At 38.6% G+C, this 25297-nt stretch overlaps 1 protein-coding gene across 1 annotated transcript; it reads left to right on the top strand.

Annotated features, from left to right (window-relative positions):
* Nucleotides 1-2826: 2826 nt before the first annotated feature.
* On the top strand, nucleotides 2827-24776 carry gjc1 (gap junction protein gamma 1). The gene is made up of 2 exons (XM_079455955.1): nucleotides 2827-2951; nucleotides 22752-24776. Exon 2 carries the CDS (start codon nucleotides 22806-22808, stop codon nucleotides 24234-24236), a length of 1431 nt encoding a protein of 476 aa, XP_079312081.1. The 5' UTR covers nucleotides 2827-2951; nucleotides 22752-22805; the 3' UTR covers nucleotides 24237-24776.
* Nucleotides 24777-25297: the final 521 nt, after the last annotated feature.

The following is a 25297-nucleotide window of genomic DNA, read 5'->3' as shown; positions in this document are numbered from 1 at the left end:
TTTCTGATATAAAAAAATTGATTTTGGCAGCATGAATGACGTATCTGTACTGTGCCTTCAAGTAAGAAAGAAATATTTGTCAAGCCCTGATGTTGCTAGTAATGTCCAAAAATAGGTCAACCAGGCTTTTCCATAGAAACACAAAAATGTTCCTTTATCAGATTTTGAACTTTTATCGGGCTATCAGTTTTAAGAAGTTTCCTTTAGTAGTGAGAAGACTGATATTATGAAGTGATAAAAAACAGAGAGTGAGAGATTGGTAGATATTGTCAAACTAAAGATTACATCTCCATGGCCGTCAGTCATAAATGATCAATAAAGAGGTTTTACCTTATCTAACTTGGCAATAAAGGAACGATACAATGAGTACAGTGAGGAAGGTTTGAATACCAGCTTGACTTTTTTACAGGATGAATGATGAAATGATATTGTGAGTAAAAGTCCTGGCTTACTGGTGTTTCTTTCTATATTTAGCAGTGATTTCCGGAGGTTGTGTGTGTGTCAGAGTGTATGTTAGTGGATGCTTCACATTCACTGTCATCAAACCAGATGCCTCAGGCTCAACCCAGTCACATGCGCACAAACACATTCTGCCACACAGTCACAAAAATGTCATTCAATCACATAGAGTAAAACAAACGGATGATACACACTGTATAATCACCAAAACAGTCTCAACAAATACATAGTGGTGATTGTGGTTACTGAACATAACACCAGCTTTATACAGCAAGTATAAGTGTTGATCCATCAAACTAAAACACCTAAAGACATTTGAATGTATATGTAGCTTTATTGTGTAGCTTTTGTTACTTTGTGTCTTACAGTACTGATGATTTTGAATTGTAACACCATACCACACGGGGGCAGCGTTTCAGCAATTTCACAGAAACATAGACCTGCAGTCCATATACTGGATTTAGCACAAAGTCATCCATGATACACACAGTCACCCAAACATAACTGTACCATTCATTTCAAGGAAGAGAAAATCTCCAAATATGTCCAGAGCAGAGACAGTTTAATCCACCCCATCCCATTCTTAGACTAACGCTATTGATTTTAAGCATTTCAGAAAGTTTCATCTAATGAGTTTTGGCTCTGTTGTCATTTGTACAATCCCATCGACTGACTTATTAGATGTGACAATGTCACCATCTTGACCATCGTTTCAGTGTGGCAGTCCTCCGCTCGTCTCCCAAAGCTTGCAGTGAGGCATTCACGTTAAGCAGGGCGCCAGGGATTGTCTGGCAGACACATTGAGCGAGGGATAATGGGATGAAGCGTTGGATCACTCCGTGTCACCTCGGGCTGTTTTTGAGCTCCATATCATATGCCGAAAACTCTGCCGTACATTAAAACCCCCAAGCGTGTCCAAACTTTGGAAGCCTGTTTTCACCCTATCTCCCAGTCAGCATTGTGGGAAGAGTTTTGATCAAATCTGTGCTATACACAATTATTATTTCATGCCCCTTTGCCATAATCTGACAAGTGAGAAGGAGAGCGAGAGACAGACACAGAGAAGAGAAACAAAGAATCGGAGAGCGAGAGATGTGCCTCTGGTTAGGAGAAAACCCTATTTCCAATGTCAGGCAATGCACCTGAACCAGTCGACATCCTGTAAGAGTGTCTGAATGTCAGAGTTAAAAGCAGAGGGAGTGGTGGCAATGGTTTGGTCATACTTTGCACTGATGGAACACGGTTTCAGGGTAAGAACCATCAACTCAAATACTGATTCAGGGTATGGGACAGGTTTTAGATGTCTTTGTTAATTAAGTTTAATAAGAGGATCAATAGGAATACAATAATGCCATAAACGTTATCATTAAGAGTTTGCTTCCAAAACAAAATTCTAAATTATTATGAAAATATGATTATTATGAAAATGTTTATATTCGTTGTGTTGGTTACATTTTTTTTTTGTGATTAATAATGGATTTACCAGGATTTGTAAATACACCTTTTGAAATGACAAACTACAATATGATTTAGTATAAAGCTGCTTTGAAACGATAAAAAAACAAGTGTCGATTATTTCAACTTTTATTCACATGTCAAATATATCTACCGGCTTGGAATCGAATGGACGCCAGAAGACGCAGACATAATGTACATGTAATGAACGAAAATCAGCATTAGGTTATTTTTTAAAAAGCATATACCGGATATGACTTTAAAGTATGCCCTGTTGTTAATATAGAGCTTAATTGAGTTACAGGCAGAGCAGAAGACAAAGGCTTATTATTGCGAAAGAACGAACCGGGTGCGCGCACCGTGCTTGCGCGCAACTTCCCTCATCCTTCACCTTTTGTGAAATTCCTTTCGTCAACGTGCGACCACCATCCGTCAGTGTCACCGCGCTTTAGCATCCCTCAGACGGGTCGTGCACTTTGCCTGTCATCACGAAAACCATCCAACTGAAGGGTGGATGAAACGTGTAGCTCAACAGCTATTCTCCCCGATCTCCTAGATCAGACGTGGACGCAACTTCAGATCTTTTGTTCGCAGTCAGGACGGATAGTTAGCACGTGTTCTCATCGTAGTGTGTGATACGAAATATGACAGCGAGCCAAGCGTATAGTGACCCGTGCGGCTTTCCTTAACTGCGCGTGAGTGTTTGGCCAATAGCACGACGCGCGAAAATGAATTCCACGGTTAGCGCGGATTCCTTCACGACGACTGGTGTATCTTCTGGGATGTATGAATAAAACGTCAAAACGTCGCAAATGACTTATAACGACGCTCGAAATCACGTTTGCAACAGAACAGTATGTTAAAAACGGACGTTAGGCTCGTTCCGAGGTCTCGCGGAGTCTTCAGCGCTTTACAAGACGGAGGCAGCGGCGAGTCCTACAGCGGATGACTCCAACGGCGATTAAAAGAAGGGGATCTTTCGTCGTTTGACCGGGGCATCCTTCTCCTTAAAATAATCATCACAGACTCGCAAAGCGGTAAGGGTCGTTTTCAGTCACGTTATATTCGTCAATAATGAGAGATTCCTGTGGAGGAGCAGCACGTGCGACTTGGGTACCGTTACGTTACCACAGAATGGTGATGGGTGTCAGTCAATTTGTCTTAAAATCCGTTTAGTTCATTTATACTTATGGAGGAACGTTACATAAACCTTACTGTAGACCCGTTATCATATACACCTGACGTAGGTTTCATGTCCATGGTTTGTGCTGACAGAAATATAACAGCAACACATTGACATTTTCTGCTCGGGATGCTTTCGCCTGGCCTTAGCGGGGCAAATCTGAAATTGTGGATTTTTACTACGTTCGCGTTTGGTTTAGGTGTTTGTAGTGATCTAATGCATTTGACTGACGCGCGCAAAGTTTCCGAGAAATGAACTGTAAACGCACATGATAGATTTGACGCCTTTTTGCTCTTCATCTTCAGTTCCGTTTTTATTAGTAATTTCGCATAACAACTACCATTATTAAATAGTAACATATACATGTCTTAAGACATCATGTTTTTAATTTCCTTCTCATTATAGTTTTATTCTTATTATTTTGGAGAGGATTGTGGTTACCTCGTCCCTGTGCTCAAGGCATTTAAATCTAATGATATTTTCCCCTGTCATCCTGTTTGTGATCAGCTAGTGTTATTTAGTGCTTGGTCTAGGTCGGGTTATTATCTGCTCATATGAATTCATATTTGTTTCTTAAACTGTACTGTACCAAACCATTTTTATGCTCATTGCTCTACAGCAACAAGCCTTTCGGGTTTTTGTCACAGTTAAGCACCAAAACAGCTGATTAAAGCTATTAGCTCATATTAGAGCATGAGCAGTTCATTCATTATCAGGGGTGATGGAGCGTAAGAATATATACAATTTCAAAATTATGGCTGTAAAATTCTTCTTTTTTCATGTCTTTAATTCGTATTCTTTCGTGTAGTTCAGTGGTAAGAGCGTTAGCAAGACCAAGATCGTGGGTTCTATCACCTGGATTGCACATACTCCATTTACATTTAGTCATTTAGCAGACGCTTTTATCCAAAGGGACTTGCAAAGAATTCAAGGACCAATAAGAGATATGTCATAAAAGAGCAATAGTACGATAGGTGCTAATACAAACTTACCTTTCAACAAAAGCTAGACCACTACATGTTCAGAGAAGAGAGAGGGGGTTAGTGTATTTTATTTTTGTATAGTATAATGCAATGTAAATCCCTTTGGATAAAAGCATCTGCCGAATACATAAATGTATTTCATTTTTAGATTTCTTGTCTGGTCTATACACAAAAGTACTTCTGGAAATGTTATAGAAGATGGTAGGGTTGCACGATTCTGAAAAATCACAATTGTCAATTGTTCACCTCAATATTGTAATTGCGATTATTATTGTCGATTAATCGACTTTTACTTTGGAGCTTTGAAATGTTTTATAACTTTCTGTGAAACAGCTGCATGCCACATTCTTTACACATCCAAAACTAAATCATAATATGTAAATAACAAAATAATTAGTTATGTTCTTAGTAAAAAATCTAAAACAATTGGCTAAAAGACACGCTAAGATATTAATTCTCTGATTCGCCACCGTATTCTGTGCTCAAACACACTGCAGAAACACAATTAAATGTGCGCAAATGGACAGCTGTAATTGAGTATTTCGCCGATTATATAATTGTTTCACCCGTAATTGTAATCCCGGTTAGTTTTTAGATGAAGTGTGCTGCCCTGAAAGATGGTGAAAGAATGGATTGGCTTTAACATTTTTACAATATTTTTTGTTTAAAGGGTACATTAAGTACATTGACTATTTAAATTATCATTGCTCTGCAACTGTGTACAGAAAAAGGCAGTTTTGCCCTCACAGCCTCTCCCCCACACATCGTTTGTTTTACTGGAATGTTTTCACAGGTCTACATGGAGGATCTGTGTGTGATACAAAATTGTTCCCCTGATGTGACTCACTACACACAGTGGACATGTAGATAAACAGGAAGAAAAACTATAAAGATAGGGATTGAAATTGCGTGTTGCCTGGGTATATGAAGGATGAGGCGCACATTCTGTCTGGCATGCAATTACACTCACGCTCATGCACTCTCAGTCCAGAAGTCTAAACTGAGAAACCTGGCTTGTGAAAGGATTTCTAGCATAAGCATACACACACAAAAAGGCACAGACCGCTCTGTTCCGGTTGGTCAAAAACTGTTTTGACCACCCAGATCGAGGAGACCTCAGATAATTGGAGAAGCTCTGAAGCCTTTTGTTTGGTCTGTTACGAAGTCTGTCAGTAGATCAAACCATATGGAGATCACAATGAATGGTGAAGACTGTTTGGCAAATATTGGATTCTATATAATTTAAATAACTGGTGCATGGAGGAGAAGCTGAATGCTGATGATTAATATTTAGAATAGTGAAAAATGTAATGGCATCTTTTATAAAATGTGTCAGTGTAAAAGTGTTTAGGTTAACTTACTTACTGTAAGTATAAAAATAAGTCAGGAGTTTTTTTTTTTACAGAATCATTATGTAATTTTTCTTACTCTTTTAAAAAAAAATGTATAGCTCTGTATATCCTTAACCTCTCCTTGGGGTCAATATGACCCCAATCAAGTTGTCCTTAGTTAAAAAATTCACATGATACGGTTGTTCTGAAGGTATGTATTCATCTCTTACGGTTTACATTTTATTCCATGGTAACAGAATATTCCGTCATTCCTCCCAGCCCTAAAGAAGTATTGCATACGTTGTATCTTCGTTCGATAACATTTATAAAAGAGATACAGCTGAACGATTATTTCCGGAAAAAGACGAGCTGCTGAATGCAGGCAAGGGGGACGGAACAATAGCACGAGCACACAATACATCATCGATGGCATTAATTCCTTCGTGTTTTTCAAATAATGCACGAACATGGCGATTGCCAACAAAAGACATGTGACTTCGTTTGACTTACAGTTCATTTCCGGCATATTTTAGTACTAGGACCTCTCCATCTATCAGTTTCAAACGATCTCCAAATCCAGCGTTATATCCACCGTTTACATAACATCCATCACTGAGATGCCGTGAACAAACCCGAACGGCTCAACTTATCTCACAATCGCAAGAGTAACGTGCTGCAGCTGCAGGCCCAACTCGCTTTTTAACAAGTTGACCAGGTCAAGCATGATAAACCATCACGTTTAACAGTGTAAAGAAGTCAGAATGCACGAAATGTAATGTTATACTCGATCTTTAATGTAGGCATTCACCAGTTGAAGCAGATATATTTACCAACGGTGTACATTTACGTAGGCTCACTCACATTGTTGTTTAACGTAATAATGTGCATCGTTTCAATTTAGAACACTTGATGGTAGTCTACTCAAAATAACACATTATGCACAGTTGTGTGACTAATACTGTGGTATATCAACCCTCAGAGTCTAAGATAAATGCATTTCTATCGACTTGTGGCAACATATTGATTTCATTACTTCACTTCCTCAGTACTTTACCCTTAAAGATGCAATGAAGCTGTAACTATATGTTTAAAAATGACCTGCTATATGGAATCGTGGAAACTTTATTACATTGCACTAATAATAAGCCTTTATTGGGCTGTGTGCTGAGTTCAGTTATGTCCCAATAACCCCCACAAGAATTTAGTTTTTTTATTTCTAATTTAGAGCCATGGTTGTAACATTAAGTGCCATCTGAAAAGCCTTTTTTAGTTCATAAAGTGAATTTATAGTTCTCCTTGATATGATCGTACTGTGCATGTACTTTATTCACACACACAAACACTGTGAAAAGAGTCTAAAGAGTTTATGTGAGCTTTTGTTTGTGGTTTCACATAAGAGTTTTGTAAAAAGAAGTGCTGTTCTTATCACTGTGACTCACAATGACTCCATCAGTCTGTGCAACACACACATACAGCGCACATGCGAAATGTTTGTGTGTGTGGTTACAGATCCTCAGTGACATTCCCAGTGGGAAGGAGTCTAATGTGATTCTTTTCTCCTCTCAGCTCAGTACCAAAGTGAACCTTTGTCATCTCCCCCACACACACACACAAACGCGAGTGTGCATTTTCAGCTTCTGTGGCTGAGTGAGTAAATCTACAATCAGTATTAATGGTATGTGACAGCCAGAGATGACTGCAAAGACAGGACACACTGAGATAACAGAGGCCAGACACACACTCTCACAAACACAAGCCATCCTGATTTAAAGCTTTCTTTCTCATGGTCTGTCCAGCATCATCTTTCTCAAAACTTTCTCTCACACACACACACACACACACAAATCTCCATAGTGACACAACCTGTGTCAAAGACAACTGCATAGGCTCCATCCACCCAGCAAAGTCTGGGTCCTGTCATAGAGAAATGAGAGAAAAACAGAGAAAAGGAGGTTCATAACATACTTGAAGAATCTATTAGGTCAGAGTCTCTGATTCTAAAAAGCAAGTGTTGTGGGCGCAGAGGAGTACGTTAGAGCGGACAACAGAAAATACATTTTCTTTGTAGTTTAGATTTTTGGGTTGACAATTTGTGTGCCCTGTTTCTCTAGGATCTACACGGTTTAAATACACTCTTCTGTTACTTAAAAATAATAATATTTAAAAGGATAGTTTGTTCAAAAGTAAAAGTTCTGTCATCGTTTTACTGTTAATAATATTAAAGCAAGTTACAAAGACTATTCAAAGAGATTGTTCACCCAAAAAAACTAATTCTGTCATCATTTATTCACCCTCAAAACCTGTATTTTACACTTTGCTGTGGAACACAAAAGGTATTTTGTAAAATGTCAATACAGTGGAGGTCATTTGGTAACCAATGTTCTTCCAAATACCTTTCAGTGTTGTGAAGACAAAAGTCAAGTTTGGAATGTGACAATTAAAGGAAGAATTCAAGTAATACATTTTTTGGGTAAACTGTCCCTTTAAGTATTGTATTGTGTAGTTTGGACGTACTTGTTGCAAGGGAGTCTTCCCTTTTACAGAAAATTCTCCCTTGCAGAGTTTGTGTGTGCTTGTACACATGGGGTGTGAGTCTGAGCGTCTTTGGACCGGGACTGCTTCCAAAAAAAGATACAGAGAGAGTGATGTAATCTTGAAACTTTTCTCTTATGTCTTTTTAGTTAAACACGTTCTGTGCTGTTAGAGGAGGGTGTGCTTTTAATTTACTGGAGAAACAAAGTTTAGTTAGGAAGGACTTTGAAGATAGTTTGTTATTGCAGATTTAGTTTATTTTCCCTATGATCTGTTTCTCCTTCCCTTTCACCTCTAACTCTCCCACTGCCATGAGCACAGTGACAGACCTCTTGGTTACATCACCAACTCAAAACATGAGTCCTCCAACACAGGTCAAAAAGTATTAGACAGAATGTGTGTGCCTGTGTACATTTGAGTGTGTGAGCTGTCCTTGTTTCCTGTCTGTTCCCCAAGACATGTTCAGAGTGAGTATCATTCACCCATGGCTGGGTTTCCATGGCCACAAGGACAGAGCCAATCAGAGCACAGGGCCACCATGTGCTCCAGACGAGGAAAAACGCCGCCAGCAACACATATGCTAGCGCACTAACACTAACCCAGCATTTTTGCGTTTGCACGGGGAGGCAACTTATCTTCCTTGTCCCCTCTGTGCCATACCTTTCTCCTCGGTCTTAAATAGATTGATGTATTTATGGAACGTAATTCGAATACAAAAAGTCATTGAGGCAGTTTTTTTTTCCTCGAAGCTTCGAATAATCCATTTAACTATAGTCCATGGAGCACTGCTTTTCCCCACGGACCATTATTACTGACTTACAGCCCGCTAAACTCTGGACATTTTATGTAAACACAGAAGCAGAATATACACATAGCAGAATAAATTACAGCTCTGACAACCGCGGGACTGCGACAAACACTGCGTGCGTGAGAAAGTGTCAGAGAAAGACACTGCTCGGAACTTGCTGCGCCAGAGTAAATTTCTGAATGAAAGCGTCTTTACCGGTCAGTAACTTGTGTACTTCAGACTGGAGCGGGCGGTCCCGCCGCTCTCGACATCATTTGACATCACACAGTGGTCACGTGCACACAATTTCATTTACTAAACAACTTGTCAAAGTATGTTCTGCGTGCATCCCTGTCACGTGGCACCTTTTGACAGAACAGTGACAGTCCGCTTTTGTGGGCGAAGTTTGGAGGAGAGACGTGAACAAAAATGGTTTTCAGTCAGAATTGCTTGCATGGATGTTTTCTTTTTCTTTAAATCATTTTGCAATGTAGCCTATAATAATCCAACAGTTTTTGTTTATTCATATTTTAGCTTATAATGTTGAATGACACTTTAATTACGTTTTGTTGTAGGGGTACAAATACAGTACATTCTTTCAGCAGTCAGTCATATGCCTAATATATGCTATTCAAGAAGTGAGAGAAGTGTAGTCTCATAAAGTACAGATACTTAAAAAATTAACTTGAGTAAAATACTACTATCCATGTTTATTGCACAACACTATCACTGCATAAAAGTCTACAATGCAGAGTGGGACAGACTGGACACAGAATGATGCGCTTAATGCACCAGCTTCACTCACGAGCATCCCGGACGCGTCCTGATGATGATCTTTCTGATGTCGCAGGGATCAAAGGGAAGATATGTTTTATGTGTTTAACACAAAACCAATAGATTATTATCTAATGATTATAAAGAATAATTAAAACCTTGGAACGAGTAACGTCCTGACCACACATGCTGAATGGAGATTGACAGATGACTGCACCCGCGGAGTTCAGAGTTTCTGAATCATGCTATATTGGTTTATTCCTTGCATAAAGCTATCGGAATACATGACGTGGAATACAGTGCATGCTTTAACTGTGGTTTCCTGATAGTGAGTCCTTTTTTAAGCTTAAGAGTAACATCCACGGGTAACCCAACAGATCTGATATGAATGGATCTCTGCAGTCTGATACCCGATCCAGCAAGAAAAGACCTGTATCGGTCCCAAATGCAATCCAGTGAAATCGGTGCATCCCTACTCGATTACTGAAATAATCGATAGTTACAGCCCTAATGTTTTCCCATTTGTTGTTTGTTTGTTTACCCAAGGGAGACATGATTAATGGGGGGAAGAGCAGATGGACAGAGGTAGTAGGAAAGAAGAGGCAGCAGTGCCACTGACAAACAAGCCTTAACTCAACCTGTAAAAAATAGAAAAGGAGGTGAGAGGCATTTGATGGGGAATGTTTTTCCCACTTACAAACTTTGATGATTTATGTCATAGGGAATGTTTATACATTGACAGCATGTAAGAATGATATAGAGAGGAGCGAAAGAGAACGTATCTATCACTTTGTATATGTAAATGTCTGTAAATACTTTTCTGCAAGTCAATGATTTAACGCTCAATTAACTGTAAGGGAACTGTATTGTTTCCATGTGGTGCAATTGTGTCCAAGGAAATAGTTACATTGTTTGAAAATAAACTCGGTTTTCATTCGGACATGGTTTTCTTTTATAATGCAAACTTGTCTGTTGAGATATGGTATGGAGTTTTCAGTGGAAAGCATGGCTCTCTTTATGTCACAGACTCATTATTGCACATACCTTGATCAAAGGCTTAGCTTAGATAAGTCATCGTTTCCATGGAGACTAAAATATGTATTTTACATATACTTTCTCTAAGCTGTCTTACTCCAAGGCTCTTTTGTATGTCCCCATGTCTCCTTTAAAGAGGTAGAAAAGCTGGGTAGAAAGTCTTGATTGTGGACGTTCACTAAACTTTTGCTCTGTCTTGGCATAGAGGCTTCTGCGACCGACTCCGTTTAACAGTGTAGTGTCACAGCCAGCATAAGATAGTAAATGACAATGTCATTTGTATCAAGCCCTATTTAAATAAGGTATCAACATTTATTCTGGGTGATCTGGTCACAGTTGGACCAAATACAGGTATTCCACTTCTAGTGCTCCACACACATTTTAAAAAGGTTTAAAATATACCACAATGTGATCAGCTTGTTGGGTCAACAAAAATGAAAGGCCAGCTTCTCTGCACACAAACTTTGCTGTGAAAGAGTTGATACTTGTGTTCAGGTCACCCCAGATGGATATCAATACCAGATGGAAACAGACAAAAATGTATCAGATTAATAGATCAGAATGGGGAAATTGTGGAAAATGTTTTCCTAGATTGAGAGACGAAGAAAAGTGAAATATAGGACAGCTGAATACAACAGGAAGGCAGATCGACCATAAGACTGAGGACAACGAGAGAGATAATGAGGTAAAACAGTTCACGCATTGTGAACCTCATTGTTTTTGTGTTTGTTGATTCAATATGTATGTGTGTATGTAGACATAAAAGTGTTTCCGGCATCATTATTTAATAGCAACAAAAATGTTAAAATGTGATTTTGGGATCTTTGTAATGATATAAAAAGCTATATATTGTGGATATTAAAGTACATAGGGTAAGAGGAAGGCCTTTTTAGTTCAGTGGCTATTGTACAGTGCAGTTCATAAACGTCCTAATTTATACTTGCAAATCAAAAGTTATTTTATGGATCATTTAAACAATGTTTGTTTGTGTCAGTCTGTATGTGTGATTTAGAGGCATTATATTATATGCAGACGTAGACAATTCTGGCCGTTTTAGTCTCTTAACACAGATACGTGGACACTATCGTAGCAAATAGAGATGGATTAAAAAAATACCAATATCTTCAAAATGTAACATTTGGATTTTACTTGCGTGTTTTTTTGTGTGTGATTCCCATCAATTTAACTGCGGTCAAATAAATACACAAGCGCCACAATTACACCAATCAATACAAAGATCTCCGTAAGTGTGTGTGGAGTTCTTTATCAATTTTGTTATAGCTGGGGGAGGATAAGTTTCACTTTGAAAAATGAACAGAAGTACAATAGTGTGCATAAGCGTTACATGGACCAGTGTGTTAAACGTTTATGATTTGACCTAAAGACGGAAAACAACATAAACATTATCTGATTGCTTTACTGCTTAAACATTAATAAAATGTATTATTCACAAACAGTATTGGAGATTATAGTCTTGGTTCATTCATCTAGATCCCTTCGTGTAGAAGCTGACCATTGCCTACAAAGAAAATAGCTGCCCGGGGCTGATAGGAAAATGGCCGCCAAGTGAACTGACTTGGCCTAAAGGGACTTTGATTAATGCACGATTCCTTCTGGTCGATTAGACTACAGTGTATGTATTCAGTATGGTGACTGAATAATAATCAGGGGCAGGATGGAGGTCAGTTTGCAGCAGTAGCAGGAGGATGAGAGTAACATGGACAACTTGTGTGAGATAGGGATGATGAAGAGTAAGTCCCGTACGTGAGCTGGGTCCAGTATTAACACTGTTAAAATTATACTGGGCTAGTAGATCAAGTGGAGTTATGCTATATCTGTTAATTATAGTATTCCAAGAAAACAGCTAGAATGTAAAAAAAAAATTATTTGTCAATAAAATTTATCAAAAATAATCTTCATTCAAAAGATCTTAAATTCAATTTTATATTCCACTGGCAGCCAGTTTAAAGACATCGGAGTAATGTGTTCTCGTTTGCGAACCCTTTTATATTTAAGTTAAATGTAGGTTGGGTTTTTCTGGGCGTACATGGCTAAATGGACAGATTTTAGTATAAACTAGAGAATATTGAATACGTTTTACACAAAATAGTCTTTATAAAATGTAAACAATTGTAATACATTAACATAAAAAAGTGGCCACGAAAAAGTGGGTGAAAGGCTTATAAGCGCAGGGTTTGGAGGAAAAAATATATGTCTGTGATTTCAGCAGAGGCATTAACAATCCAGCAAACACGTTCTGCATAACCCCAAAATCCTGTTTCATGGAGAAGAGGGTGCAGGGGAGATGTAGAGGATGGATGGATGGATTTAACAGTGACACACAGGCTCAGATGTGAATAAGGGAAAAAGGAGAGCGCAGAGAAAGAGGGGATTGGGGGAAGGGCTGCTGGTTCCTAAATCTAGTCCTATCACAAATGGACACAAACACACACTGCATGATCCATTTCTTCATAAAAAAAGCATCTGTTTACGGTCCGTTTGCATGCATATTCGAAGATTATGAATGTGTAATGCAGGCCTTTTTTGTGTAACGTGCATGAATGGGAGCGTCATTGTGTATGTAAATGCGTGTGAGAGCAGTCTGTCTTTACCCTCCAGTCATTTACAATTTCTGCATGGTTTGATGAATGTGCTCCAGTGTTTGCGTATGTGTGTGTTTTATAGATGTATACAACAGAGCATATGAAATATACACTGTTATTTTCGCTCATGCTTTGTTCTATCTGCATCTGAACAATACTTCTCTGCTGTCCTTTTTTATAACAGTACATAACCATTCATAGAAATGGTGGGTAATATTATTATATTCATTTATAGAAATGCCCCGTGGAGCGCTTGTGGTGACATTTTCCTCTTGCCTCTGGAATACCGCTGTCAGCTCTATGTTCTCTTATAAATGGACTTATAAAGAGAGCTTTAGAAGCAGTCTGATGGCATGGCACATTTATGTGAATCATGCTATTTAAATGTTCCGCCTGAACAAACTCCCTTAGCTGGACAAAAAAAAAGACATGAGGCACGACACATGTGCAGCTTATGCTTTCAAGTGGATTGACAGTAAAAAAACTAGTTATTTTTATTGCTTCGAATTACTTTCTCTTGGTTTGTAATGGATTCTTACGGAAATGAACAACCTTGAAATTTTGGAAATGCAGCAAACGTGGCATTTTCTATCACATTTCGTTTCCGTTTATGTGCCGTAAGAAAGATTAACGTGTGAAAAAACATGGGATTATGTTAACATTTAGACATGCAAATGCTTTTATCCAGAGCGACTTTCAAGGTAAACATTAATGTGGGTTTCCTCTGGGATCAAACCCATGACCTTTTGCAATGCAAGCGCAATGCTCTACTTATCGATTTACTGGAATGATAATAAAAATAACTCCTTCAACAATTTTACTAAAATAATTCACTTGCAACTTCACCCAAAGATTCAGAAGTGCACACCAGCTTAATTAATATTGTCTCTGAGGAGATTCAGCATGTTAGACATCGGCGGAACACAACAAATAGCAAACATGTATAACCGCTGTGTGTGACTTAGAAAACTCCCTTAAGCAATCACTAATCACTTTGCCCCCAAATTGGGCAAACCAGGCAGATGTTCACACACATTATGTTAAGCTCTTAAATTATCCCTAATGAGAACATCCACTACTACACCTCTCACTCCTTATCTGCCACGCTCACTCAAACACACAAATTCATGTCACTAACAAATACATTTACACACACAAACGGGCAGATAAGTTAGAAGTTCGTAAATTTTGTCCTATAGACATTTTTGGTATAAGGGTGACTCAAGTGCCTCTCTTTAATATTCTGATTATTCTCTACTGTATATATCTTGTAAGCTTTATTTTGCGCATTAACATTCTCACATTCATTTTCTCCCCTCACTGCTCTTTATCTGACCTTCCAGCATGCCCAACCCCAGTCCTTCACATATTTGCTCAATATTTCTGTCATTACATTCTTTCTCTCTTTAACATCTTTATACTTTCACCCGCTCTATGTATATTTTTGCATTTAAACTGTTCTGTAATTCAAGCTGTCGGCTGTCTGTATGAAAACAATCTATCTCAAAAATGCATTTAGCTGACTCAAACATTGCCATTTATGAGGTATGTTCATGATCTAACGTTATGTTTTTCCCTGAAGGTGTTTTGATTGATCTTCTAGTTTTAGCTTTGAAAGGGCTGCTATACTCAACATGTGCCTAATATCTCACCTCATTTCATACCCTATAAGTATAAATGTCATTTCCTGCAGGGAGTTTCTGTTTCTTACCTTCTAACTCATCTATAAATGTCTGGCTTTCTAACCACCATTTTTTGATGGATTTGTAAAAGTTTAAAGCTGACAGTGTTGTATATGACAAAAAGATATGATTTTGTGATAAGAAAGAAAGAATGTGGGTTTTTATCTGTCGTACTTGTACTCCTGAATTAAAAAGGCCTGCTTGCTGGACTTGTTTTGGAGCAGCTCGGCGTTTCTAACAAATCTTTGGAATGATACAGTGAATGTTCAGACTGAGCACTGAGGTCAGCGTTGTTGGATGTTGAGAGGATAGACATAAGAAATACCTAGACTGCTCGTTGGTTACTAGATCGTACTTCAACGGCGTGGCAACCTTCAACTACAAACATATGCAAGTGAATGGCGGTGCTGCAGTTTTTCTGGATAAAACAACCTCAACCTATTTCAATTCTTTACGACTTGCATAGAGTTCAGGAACATTTCGCCTCCAGTTCTCAGCGGTTGGAGTTTAAAAAACATATTTTCAGAAGGAATTGTTAAAAAAAAAATTGGCAGACTGCATTTGTTAACATGCTACTCTTGCCACGACCAATATGGCGTTGATGTATCGCAGCAGCTGACAAAAGCAGCAAATGCGCGGTCTATTTATGTCTATGGTTGTTACAGCATTAATTGAGTCCTAACACTCTGATATTAAAAATTTTGGCCTTTATTGCTGATGAAAGTCACCCAAAACCATTTAGTTTAACCGCAAGTAGAATGTGAAGCTGGCTTAAATATCTTAACTGAGATTCCATGTTTAGTATGCAAAGGGATTAGAGAATAAGGTAACATCAATTCATCACTACACAGGAAATGGAGGGGGAAAATCATCCGACTGTTATTGCCGCCGCAACACCAGTCAGAAGAAATGATTGAGTTTACATGCGTGTAATCATAAATTGTTTTTTTTAAACAAGCTAGTGGTGAGAAGCAGCTGAGGTTCTGTCATTTTGTATTTTATGTTATTTACCTCAGTAATGTTTTTGTCTGCGCATAAGCATACAAGATGAAACTCCTATGAACATTTGTTAAGAACACATATTCCCATCAAAATATATTTTAATATTTCATGATGTGATAATGATTGTGATGTGACATAATGTACTCTTACCTAAAATGCTCTTTCTTTCAAATTCATATATATAAATAGTTTTTTGTGCATTCCAAGTAATATCAATCAAACTGCAATTGGGTTGTTTTGGTTAAGTAATAATAACAGCTAACCATCACAGTAAAACGCAATAAAACATGATAACATAATTACATTTTTACAAATGAACTTTTCATACATGAATTTGAACGTAAAAAACGTAACATACTTATTTATTTATACTATATCATCTGCACAGCCATATTGCCTTTTTGATTGCCTTTATGAACACCGCGTAGGGACCCTCACAGATGAGGTTGTGTAAAATTGTCGTATTCCAAAGATTTTAGGAACTGAAAAGAATCTAAGCACCTTACTGCTTACTTACACCTTATGAAATAGACTGGGGATCAGTTACTGCCTGTAGCCATGATGTTAAAGGTCTGCTGTGTGTCTGCATTTAGTTACCACACGTTAATGCTTTAATTCATCTTTGGGTTAGTACCACACTAATGACCTATAATTCGACACTATAGTTTTAACATCCTGCCTCTAAGACACTCTAACCAACGAACTTTATGGCTTTACTGCTGTGTGATGTGGGTTTGTCAGGGATTACAAGTGTAGATGGTGCATGGTAATCAGCTTCTATGGCTTTTTGTCCATTAAATAGATGTTTTACTAGAAAACTAAAGCAAGATACCGGACCGTTTAATAAGAAATGTTGTTAAGTATTTGTTTATTGAGACAATATAAGTGCAAAGTGTTAATTTTTTTATTCCTCTGCTGCCTCAGAGGTATTGTATAGACATGGCCTTCAAAATCATTTAAATAAATGATAAAATCCCATTTTATGTCACTTTGACAACAAACATTTTAATCTGTAAATGTAATACATCCCAGTTTATTCTTCGTGCTGTATGTCTTTTTAACAGTAATTAAATATCCGCCTTTTTACCACTAATTAAAAAGTGTTAGATACACGGTACATAGGCGGCTGCTGGGACGCCTGGGGAGGTTGAGGTATGACAACCATTCTCTCACTTTTTCTCTCTCTCTCTCTCTTCGTTATGTATTTAACAGGGTTGGTGTATCTGAGTAAATGTGTATTCATGACACTTTATAAATGCCTGAAGTATCGCTCTACTCCAACTCCTCACTATACATGCATAATCATATGTTTCCCCTCTGATAACAATTCATTGTACATTCAAGCCGAATCTCTTCCACAGCAGCTGTCATTTATCAACATAATATAAAATAATAGTTCACCTTGGCTGCTTAAACACACAATTGAGATTGCGTTGTGGTCGATATGCATTGAAGGCTGTACAATTTAATATTGTGCCTATTAAATACATAATATATACATTTTGTGAAAAATTGCATATTGCATGCAAGCATAGGTACTTTAATTGTATAAACATAACTAGATTTTGATATCATGTACTTGTTGTGTAAAATTGTAGATTGACCACTTCAAAAAATATAAACGAGGCTGGTCTAACACTGGTCCAGAAGAACTTCCTGTTTCAGGTTTTCAACACTGCACAAATTTTTGAACAAAATACAACCAAAATAATATTTATAACTGAATCCAAATGTTAAATGAATAGATATAATCACATACAGTGCCGATCCTATGTCTGGGGCAAACCTTTGCGAGGAGGCCTTTGTCATAATAGTTTAATGTAGATACAAACATAACTGTAACTATAAGAAATACAAAATAATAAATCGGTTAACACACTTAAACAGATGAAGACAAAAAAAACATTAAACTGAATAAATAAGAATCCAAATTTTGATTGTCAGGTAATTGTTTGCATGGCTTTGGAACCATCTAAATGTCATAAATACAATATAACCAGCAAATGCTGTGTTGTTTTTACTAACCAAATGAGAGATTGAGAAAAAAGTAAGGCATGATAAATACTGTATAGTTTACTCAAGAAAGCTAAGCATATGAAAATACATCAATGTGATGGCTAACATGAACTTAAATACACGAGTCATCATAACTAAACAGGACTTAGATTTTTCTAAGCCGTTTTAAAACACTTTTCATTGTTGATGTGTAATGACACAATGTCCTCTAAAGTTTCATAAGAGATCAACTCGCAACTGCTCACATTATTCTCCTTAGATTGAAACATTCTCATATCTGTCTGAAAGTTTATGGGAGTACAACAACTTTACAAAGTGTGCACCAATAAATAAGCCTATATTCGCAGAAATAAGGTTAATGTTACTCTTTATTTGTTGATGCAATAAGAAAGCTGTGCAATTTAAGTGGATATGGTACATTATTGATTATTAGAAATGGTAATGTATAGTACCATATGCTTTTATCACAGGATAGGTAACCATTGAGCTTTCTTTGCTGAGGGGTCAACCCGGTATGGTGGAATGGCATATTAAATGGCTTATAACTCAATTATCTAATGTGACTAATTGGATTATTAATACCTACTCTCTTTAGAAACTTTAGAGGTGATACATCTGGTGAGTTTCTAGCTAAGGAGAAAAGTCTTAGCACAGTGTGAGATGTTATGGAGATCTCTTATGAAACTTGGAGGAGATAATTGTGAGAATGAAAGAGTCTTTATAAAATAATATTACCACAGTGTAAGATGTTATAGAGATCTCTTCTGAATTTCAGTGGGGACAAACATGAGACAATTAAAAAAAATTGTCTCATGAGAAACATGTGAGAAGCAGGAGACTTAACCTTATGTCTCAATTTGATGTTCACTATGTCTATTTTATGTCTAGGAGAAAGATGTGAGATGAGAATCTCATGTTTGATTTACCTTTCCTTTGGGAGTACTGTACCATATGGTTTTATTTATCAGCATGTTTACATTTTACATGTACATTTATCATTACAGTGTTTACATTTTGCAAAGGGGTCTATACAGTTTAGTGTTAGTTTAGTATTTTGGTTTATTTACACTAGCATCCTGGCTACTAGACATAAACTTTGGCGATAAAATTCCATCTAAAAACACTGCACTTAAACATTGATGTCCTGATTGTTGTATGTGATTTGTGCACTGTATTGAATGTTGTTTTACAAGAGTCTTAATATATTTGTAAACATTTAATGCAGTTCTAGAAAAAAGTTTTTCTCATTACTTCTGTGTAACCATCCCATTCCCAACTCAAATCGAGTCTTGTGCTTAAGCCCCTGGGCAAACCAAAAGGTTTTTACTCTTTGCACAAATTTTGCATTTATGTGGCTGCAGATGTTAACTTTTATCATATTTTAGTGTGTAACAACTTACACAGCACAGTGTAACATACAGTTTTTATTTGCAAATAGTTATCTTAGTCAGTGATACAAAAAGGGGTTTTCCTGCTTCTTTCAATATTTGGTACAGAAAACAGATCAGAGTTCTAATAAAATTACAGAATTATAATGAACTCAGAAGTATGAGAAAGAAGCCTGCTATAGAAGCACACATAGAAGTTACATACACACAGAGCAACAATACATTTTTAACCAAGATTTAAAATGCAGAACCAGATCTATATCATGCTGTATAAAATAAAAATGCGGGGGCCATTCTGAGTTTCTCTCATAAATAAACTATTCATACTTAATTTTGAAGCTAAAGTAAATTTATATGTTTAATGTTAAATTCCACCCGGCTGTAATCTACAACAGACTGCCTCCATAACAAATCCTAATTACTGGAGAAAATGTTTTCATTGAATGTGCCAGCACCAGAACTACTCTCTCTCTCTATATATATATATATATACATTAAAATGATTGTTCCCTTATCGCATTTAGGGAATGTGTGTCGAATTTTAATGAGATTTTTCCCACTGAACGTCTTTGGAAGTAGCTGTGAAATCCTGCGATTGTGATCTCGCCTCAGTCTTAACTGCGAGAGGCATAAGGAGAGAGGCGTATAGATAAGAAACGGTCTGGATAAGAATGCAAGAGCTGGAGATCGCTGGAAGCTCTAATTTAAGCCATGACCAAAGATGGGCAGATGAATACAAGAGCAAACATTTAGAAGTTCCCTTTCTTTTAGCAGTGTGTTGTGAAAGAACTGAAGAGAGAAATAGGGGGGCTTTAGAGAGACGAGGCGGTGGGGTTAAGCGATAAGGTTATAGGCGAAAGATATTGTATACCCACTTATCTATGACAAGTGTGCAGGATTTTGTTCTCTTGTGTGTATGTGAGGAGAGGTTTTTAGTTACACGCTATCACCCCTTAATTTCAGCTTTCCTGTCTTGTTTCCCCCACCATCAAAGATATTAACCCACCCAGCAGCCCATATCAAAACCACAACACTCCCCCCCTTTAAACCACAACCCCCTCTGACCCAGTTTTTGGGGTAAACAGGGCTATTGTGTGTTTCTGAAACTCAGCATTCTTTTTGCGACGGGCATCTTAATTCACATTACATGTGTGTATGTATGTGCCCAGAGTTGCTTTAAGGTCAATGGTCTCAGATCTGCAAGGCTTCTCTAACAAACAGGAGGTAGAATGTTAGGAGAGAAGAGAGAAAGCAGACAGTGAAAACCGAGTCATTGGAGACAGAATGTCCAGTATGTGTGAGTACTACAGCTTTACAGCATGCGCTTACATGACGTTTTACAGGGAAATATGTCGCTGCTGTTTGACCTGAATTGACTTAAGTAGTGTTCATCTTGTGTGTATCTGTGAACGTTTGTCTTAAAGTTTCTTAGCTGACATTTCATATTTTGTGTGTGCCACTGTGGAAAAAGATTGAGAGTGCGAGAGAAGAGGTGATGATAAATGGGGGTTATAGATTGGCTTTGATGGGAGCACAGGGGCATTTTGCTGAGCATGTACACTCTTCCTGCCAAAGGGTCGGGCAACAAAACTTAGTGTGTGTGTGTGTGTGTGTGTGTGTGCGCATGCTATAGACCCAGTAACAGTAAAGACTTTAATCAGTAAATAGCACCTCTATTCCAGAGTAATGCATGGCCCTGACTGACTTATTGCTTTTATAAAAATGGGGCAATATCCACCCATAATAGAGTTAATTATACTAACTGTTCATCGCTGCCAAGCAGCTTGATTCATTAATATAACAACCACGGTCATAGAATTTTGCTTGTTGCCACTGCGATAACAGCTTAGGTTATCAGAATTTAGAGTTAGAAGTGTCTGTTTTCTACCAGAATTTTTCTCTGAAGTGCAAAAGCGTCCTTCCGAAACCTCGTACCACGTCCTTCTGAAGCCTCGTATCTCCTTATTTCTTTATTTAAATTATTTTGCCATAAATCATTACTATTAGTAACCCTTCATCTTGGTCACTGGGTCTTGCACATATCTAACCAATGAAAAGTATTAAAACTGCTTGTCAACTTTGACAGCACAGTATGTCATCGTTTAAAAAGTGCAGCCATTTCCTGAAACGTCGGGAACTTGGACATACAGGGGCGCTTTCTCGGACAGGATTATCTTAAACCAGAATTAGGCCTTGGTTTAATTGGAAAATCTTAGTAGTTTTAACAAACATGCCTTTCAAAAAACATTACTTGTGTGCCTTTTTGAGACGACACAAAGGCTCTGATGTATTTTTAGATATGTCATTTCAAGTGGAGCCACAATTTATGTTGTACTTACATGTCTTATACACACAAGAAGCTTTTATACCATTTTATGGTTATTAGTTGACTCCCTGTGGCCACAGTCTGTTTGTGTGGGTGAGTATTAGTTTGTCCACTTGTACTGAACAGTCACAAAACAAATTCCTTTGTTCCCTTTGGGGTGAATGCTGCTTCAACCTTGAGAGAGAGAGAGATAGAGAGAGAGAGAGAGAGAGAGAGAGAGCTAGATATGGGCAATAAGGGCAGATCTCATGTTCTCATATTCATGTTTTTACCTACTTTGTAGTTTTAATTAAGTGCTTGCTTGCGACCTTTTGTTTTGTGTTTGTTGTGTGTCTACACATGAGTTACGCTTTAAGTCAATGCTTCTATCAGTTTTGTGAGACACAGATTTATGGTGAAGGGCTGGTGGGGGGCTGTTGGACTGAAGGGAGGGCAGGAAACAAACCAGCACATGCACAGCGCTGTGGTCCTTGTCTCGGTAGGTGGAGCAGGAAAGTCCTGGACCCTCTGGGCCTGTTAAGTTTGCAATGAGAATTTTAGAGAAGGACAACTGTGACCTTTATGGAAAGATAAATTAGGTTTTTCTTTGTCTTTCTCTCCTTCCCTCACACACACACTTACACAACATAAAATAGGTATCAAGGCTTTATCCCATGTGTTTGTAACCTAATATGGTCGTAGCAATCAATATCTCATGCTTTATTGGATGCAGGAATCCAAACATTCATTAAAAAAACAAGCAGTGACTTGCAGAGAGGTCATAAACATGCACCCGCTCACCAGAGTCTGTCAAAAGCTGTTCTCCCTCAGGGAAGATTTGTGTGGTTCAGGATCATTGCTTCAGGTAATTGTGTCTGTGCATGTGAAAGTTCTGCTCACTGAGTCTCTCAACTGACCTTATGTCCACCAATATAGCTGTGCAAACAAAAACAACACAACACATTTTCATAGAAATTATTGACATTTTTATTTAAAGAAAGTTGCATATTATAATAGCAATTATGAAAATCACCTCAGTTTTCTCTTCACCAAATCAAGCCAAAAGTATATATGACTAATTATAATTAATAATAAATCATTCAAAAGTCTTATATTTGTATTATGGTACTAAATAAATAATCTAAATATTATCTCATGGTTTGTCCACATTGCAATGCTGTGCTCTTATATTAGATTCTCTCTGTATCTTCCACAGAGTCTGTGAGCTGTGCAGTGTGGGACGCTGTCTGCCACGTTGTCATCAGACGTCATGAGCTGGAGCTTCCTAACGCGTCTGCTGGAGGAGATCCAGCACCACTCCACGTCGGTGGGGAAACTCTGGCTCACCACGCTAGTTGTCTTCCGCATCGTCCTGACTGCGGTGGGCGGCGAGTCCATCTACTACGATGAGCAGAGCAAGTTCGTCTGCAACTCGGGCCAGCCGGGGTGCGAGAACGTCTGCTACGATGCCTTCGCGCCACTTTCGCACGTGCGATTCTGGGTCTTCCAGATCATTCTGTCTGCCTTGCCCTCTCTGCTCTACATGGGCTACGCAGCCAATAAGATCTCCCACATCGAGGACTCGCGAGGTACAGCAGGGGTGCCAGCGGCAGATGGGACCTCTAGTGGATACACGCAGAGGAGACCGAGAAAGATGTATTTTGGGGCACGGCAGCACCGGGCGGGACATGAGGACGGGGAGGAGGATCGAGAGGATGACCCCATGATCTATGAAGTGCCTGAGATTGACAGCTCACGGAGAGAGCTGGTTCCACCTAGACCCAAGCCGAAGGTACGCCATGACGGACGGCGGCGTATCCGTGATGATGGGCTGATGCGAGTTTACGTGCTTCAGCTGCTGACTCGTTCTGCGCTGGAGGCGGGCTTTCTGGCGGGACAGTACCTGCTGTATGGCTTTCGCGTGGAACCCGTTTTCGTGTGCTCGGATAAGCCCTGTCCACACCACGTAGACTGCTTCATCTCCCGCCCCACCGAAAAGACCATCTTCCTTCGAATCATGTACGGTGTCAGTTGCCTTTGCCTAGTACTAAACCTGTGGGAAATGATTCACCTTGGAGTGGGAACCATCAGCGACATGATGCGCAAACGAAACTCATCAGCAGCAGATGACGAGTACCAAATGGGCCTTCTGGCGGCAGGGGCCGTGTCCGTCGGAGTGGGCGGGCCAGCGCTAAGCGAAGGAGAACCAGTAGGTGGAGTCGGGGGAGGTGTCGGAGAAGCAGACTACGTTGGTTATCCCTTCTCCTGGAACACCCCATCTGCACCACCAGGCTACAACATCGTGGTGAAGCCTGAGACCATGCCATACACAGACCTGAGCAATGCCAAGATGGCATGCAAGCAGAACCGTGCCAACATCGCACAGGAAGAACAACAGCAATACGGTTCCAACGAGGACAACTTTCCATCGGCTGGTGAGGCCCGGCCACCGCCGATTAATAAGGACGCCATCCAGTTAGAGGCGGCAATTCAAGCCTACACCTTGCAGCATCATGCCAATAATAATAATAACCAGAATGACCGGAACGACAACCACGACATCGACGAGAAGCCTCAGAGTAACATAACCACAGCACCGCAGAAGGAACGAAAGCATCGGCCCAAGCACGAAAAAGCTGGGAGTGCCGGAAGCAGCAGCAGTAGCAAATCAGGCGAAGTCAAACCTTCTGTTTGGATCTGATGCGCACACGTATACCTGAGCGCTAGGTGCATTTAAATTCATTTTTAATGAAAACACTCTCATCCAGTGACATTCTTTTTAGACACGAAATATTGCGTATATCCCACAGCCAACCCACACAAACGGAGAATATGCTGTATATCTTTTTGAAATGCTTTAAGTGCCTTATAGAAACTTGGAGAATGAGACGGATTTTCTTCCTTATTCTTGATCTTCCAAACATAATCTTGTGCACTCAAGATTATGTCTAGTTTTGGGAACATCCCATCCATAATCCAGAAAAGCTCATTAATTTCTGACATTCTAAACTTTTTAGTGAAAAGAAAGTTGAGAAAGTCTTCCTATCGGATCCCTTTGGACATTACAAATCCGATTCCAAGCCAGCTGTCTTCCTATTTACAGTATGAAATTGTAACTTTGTATCACAATGCCAAGCTATAATAATGCAAATATGTAGACGATGTACATTTTTTAAGCATTTGTGGCGCTCTGAGGTTTATAGAAATTTTCATCTTGACAACATAAACAAACGGGCATGTGCACTTTTGTGACCCCACCTTAACTTCCAGTACACATTCACAAACAATAGAGTGACTGTAGATTATTTCTGATAACAATCAAAAGATACTGAGAAGAACCGTAACTTGGCTAAACTTGTCTCTTCAATATTTTGAATTTAGACTCCGATTCCAAGCTCAACCACTATATGTCAATGTACCATACAGTTTCATTAACTGCGTCAAAACTCGAGGACCCATTCAACAAATTGTTTATTTAATAAAATGAACATACGACAAAATTCCTCGAATCGTTTATTTAATACAATTATTATACAATAAAATAATCATATTAATGAATATGAAGATAAATTAAATTAATATAAATAGTTGTATTACACTAAAGCCAAACACAAACCAGAAGTTAACTGGGGGTCAGGCGTGTGCGCTTGTCCGATGAAACTGTCTATAAGATCCCACAAAACTGAACAATTTGTCTTTGAAATAAGATGATGTTAGTCTACACAGACACGCATTACATATTTTATTTTTACCCATTTGTAG

The sequence above is a fragment of the Barbatula barbatula genome (genome assembly GCF_947034865.1).
Source record: "Barbatula barbatula genome assembly, chromosome: 5".
Classification (NCBI taxonomy): domain Eukaryota; kingdom Metazoa; phylum Chordata; class Actinopteri; order Cypriniformes; family Nemacheilidae; genus Barbatula; species Barbatula barbatula.
Note: the sequence above shows the minus strand (reverse complement) of the source record. Positions and strands in the feature narration are given on the sequence as shown.

Excerpts from the sequence above, each read along its gene's own strand:
- gjc1 (XM_079455955.1), top strand. The coding sequence starts at position 22,806 with ATGAGCTGGAGCTTCCTAACGCGTCTGCTGGAGGAGATCCAGCACCAC.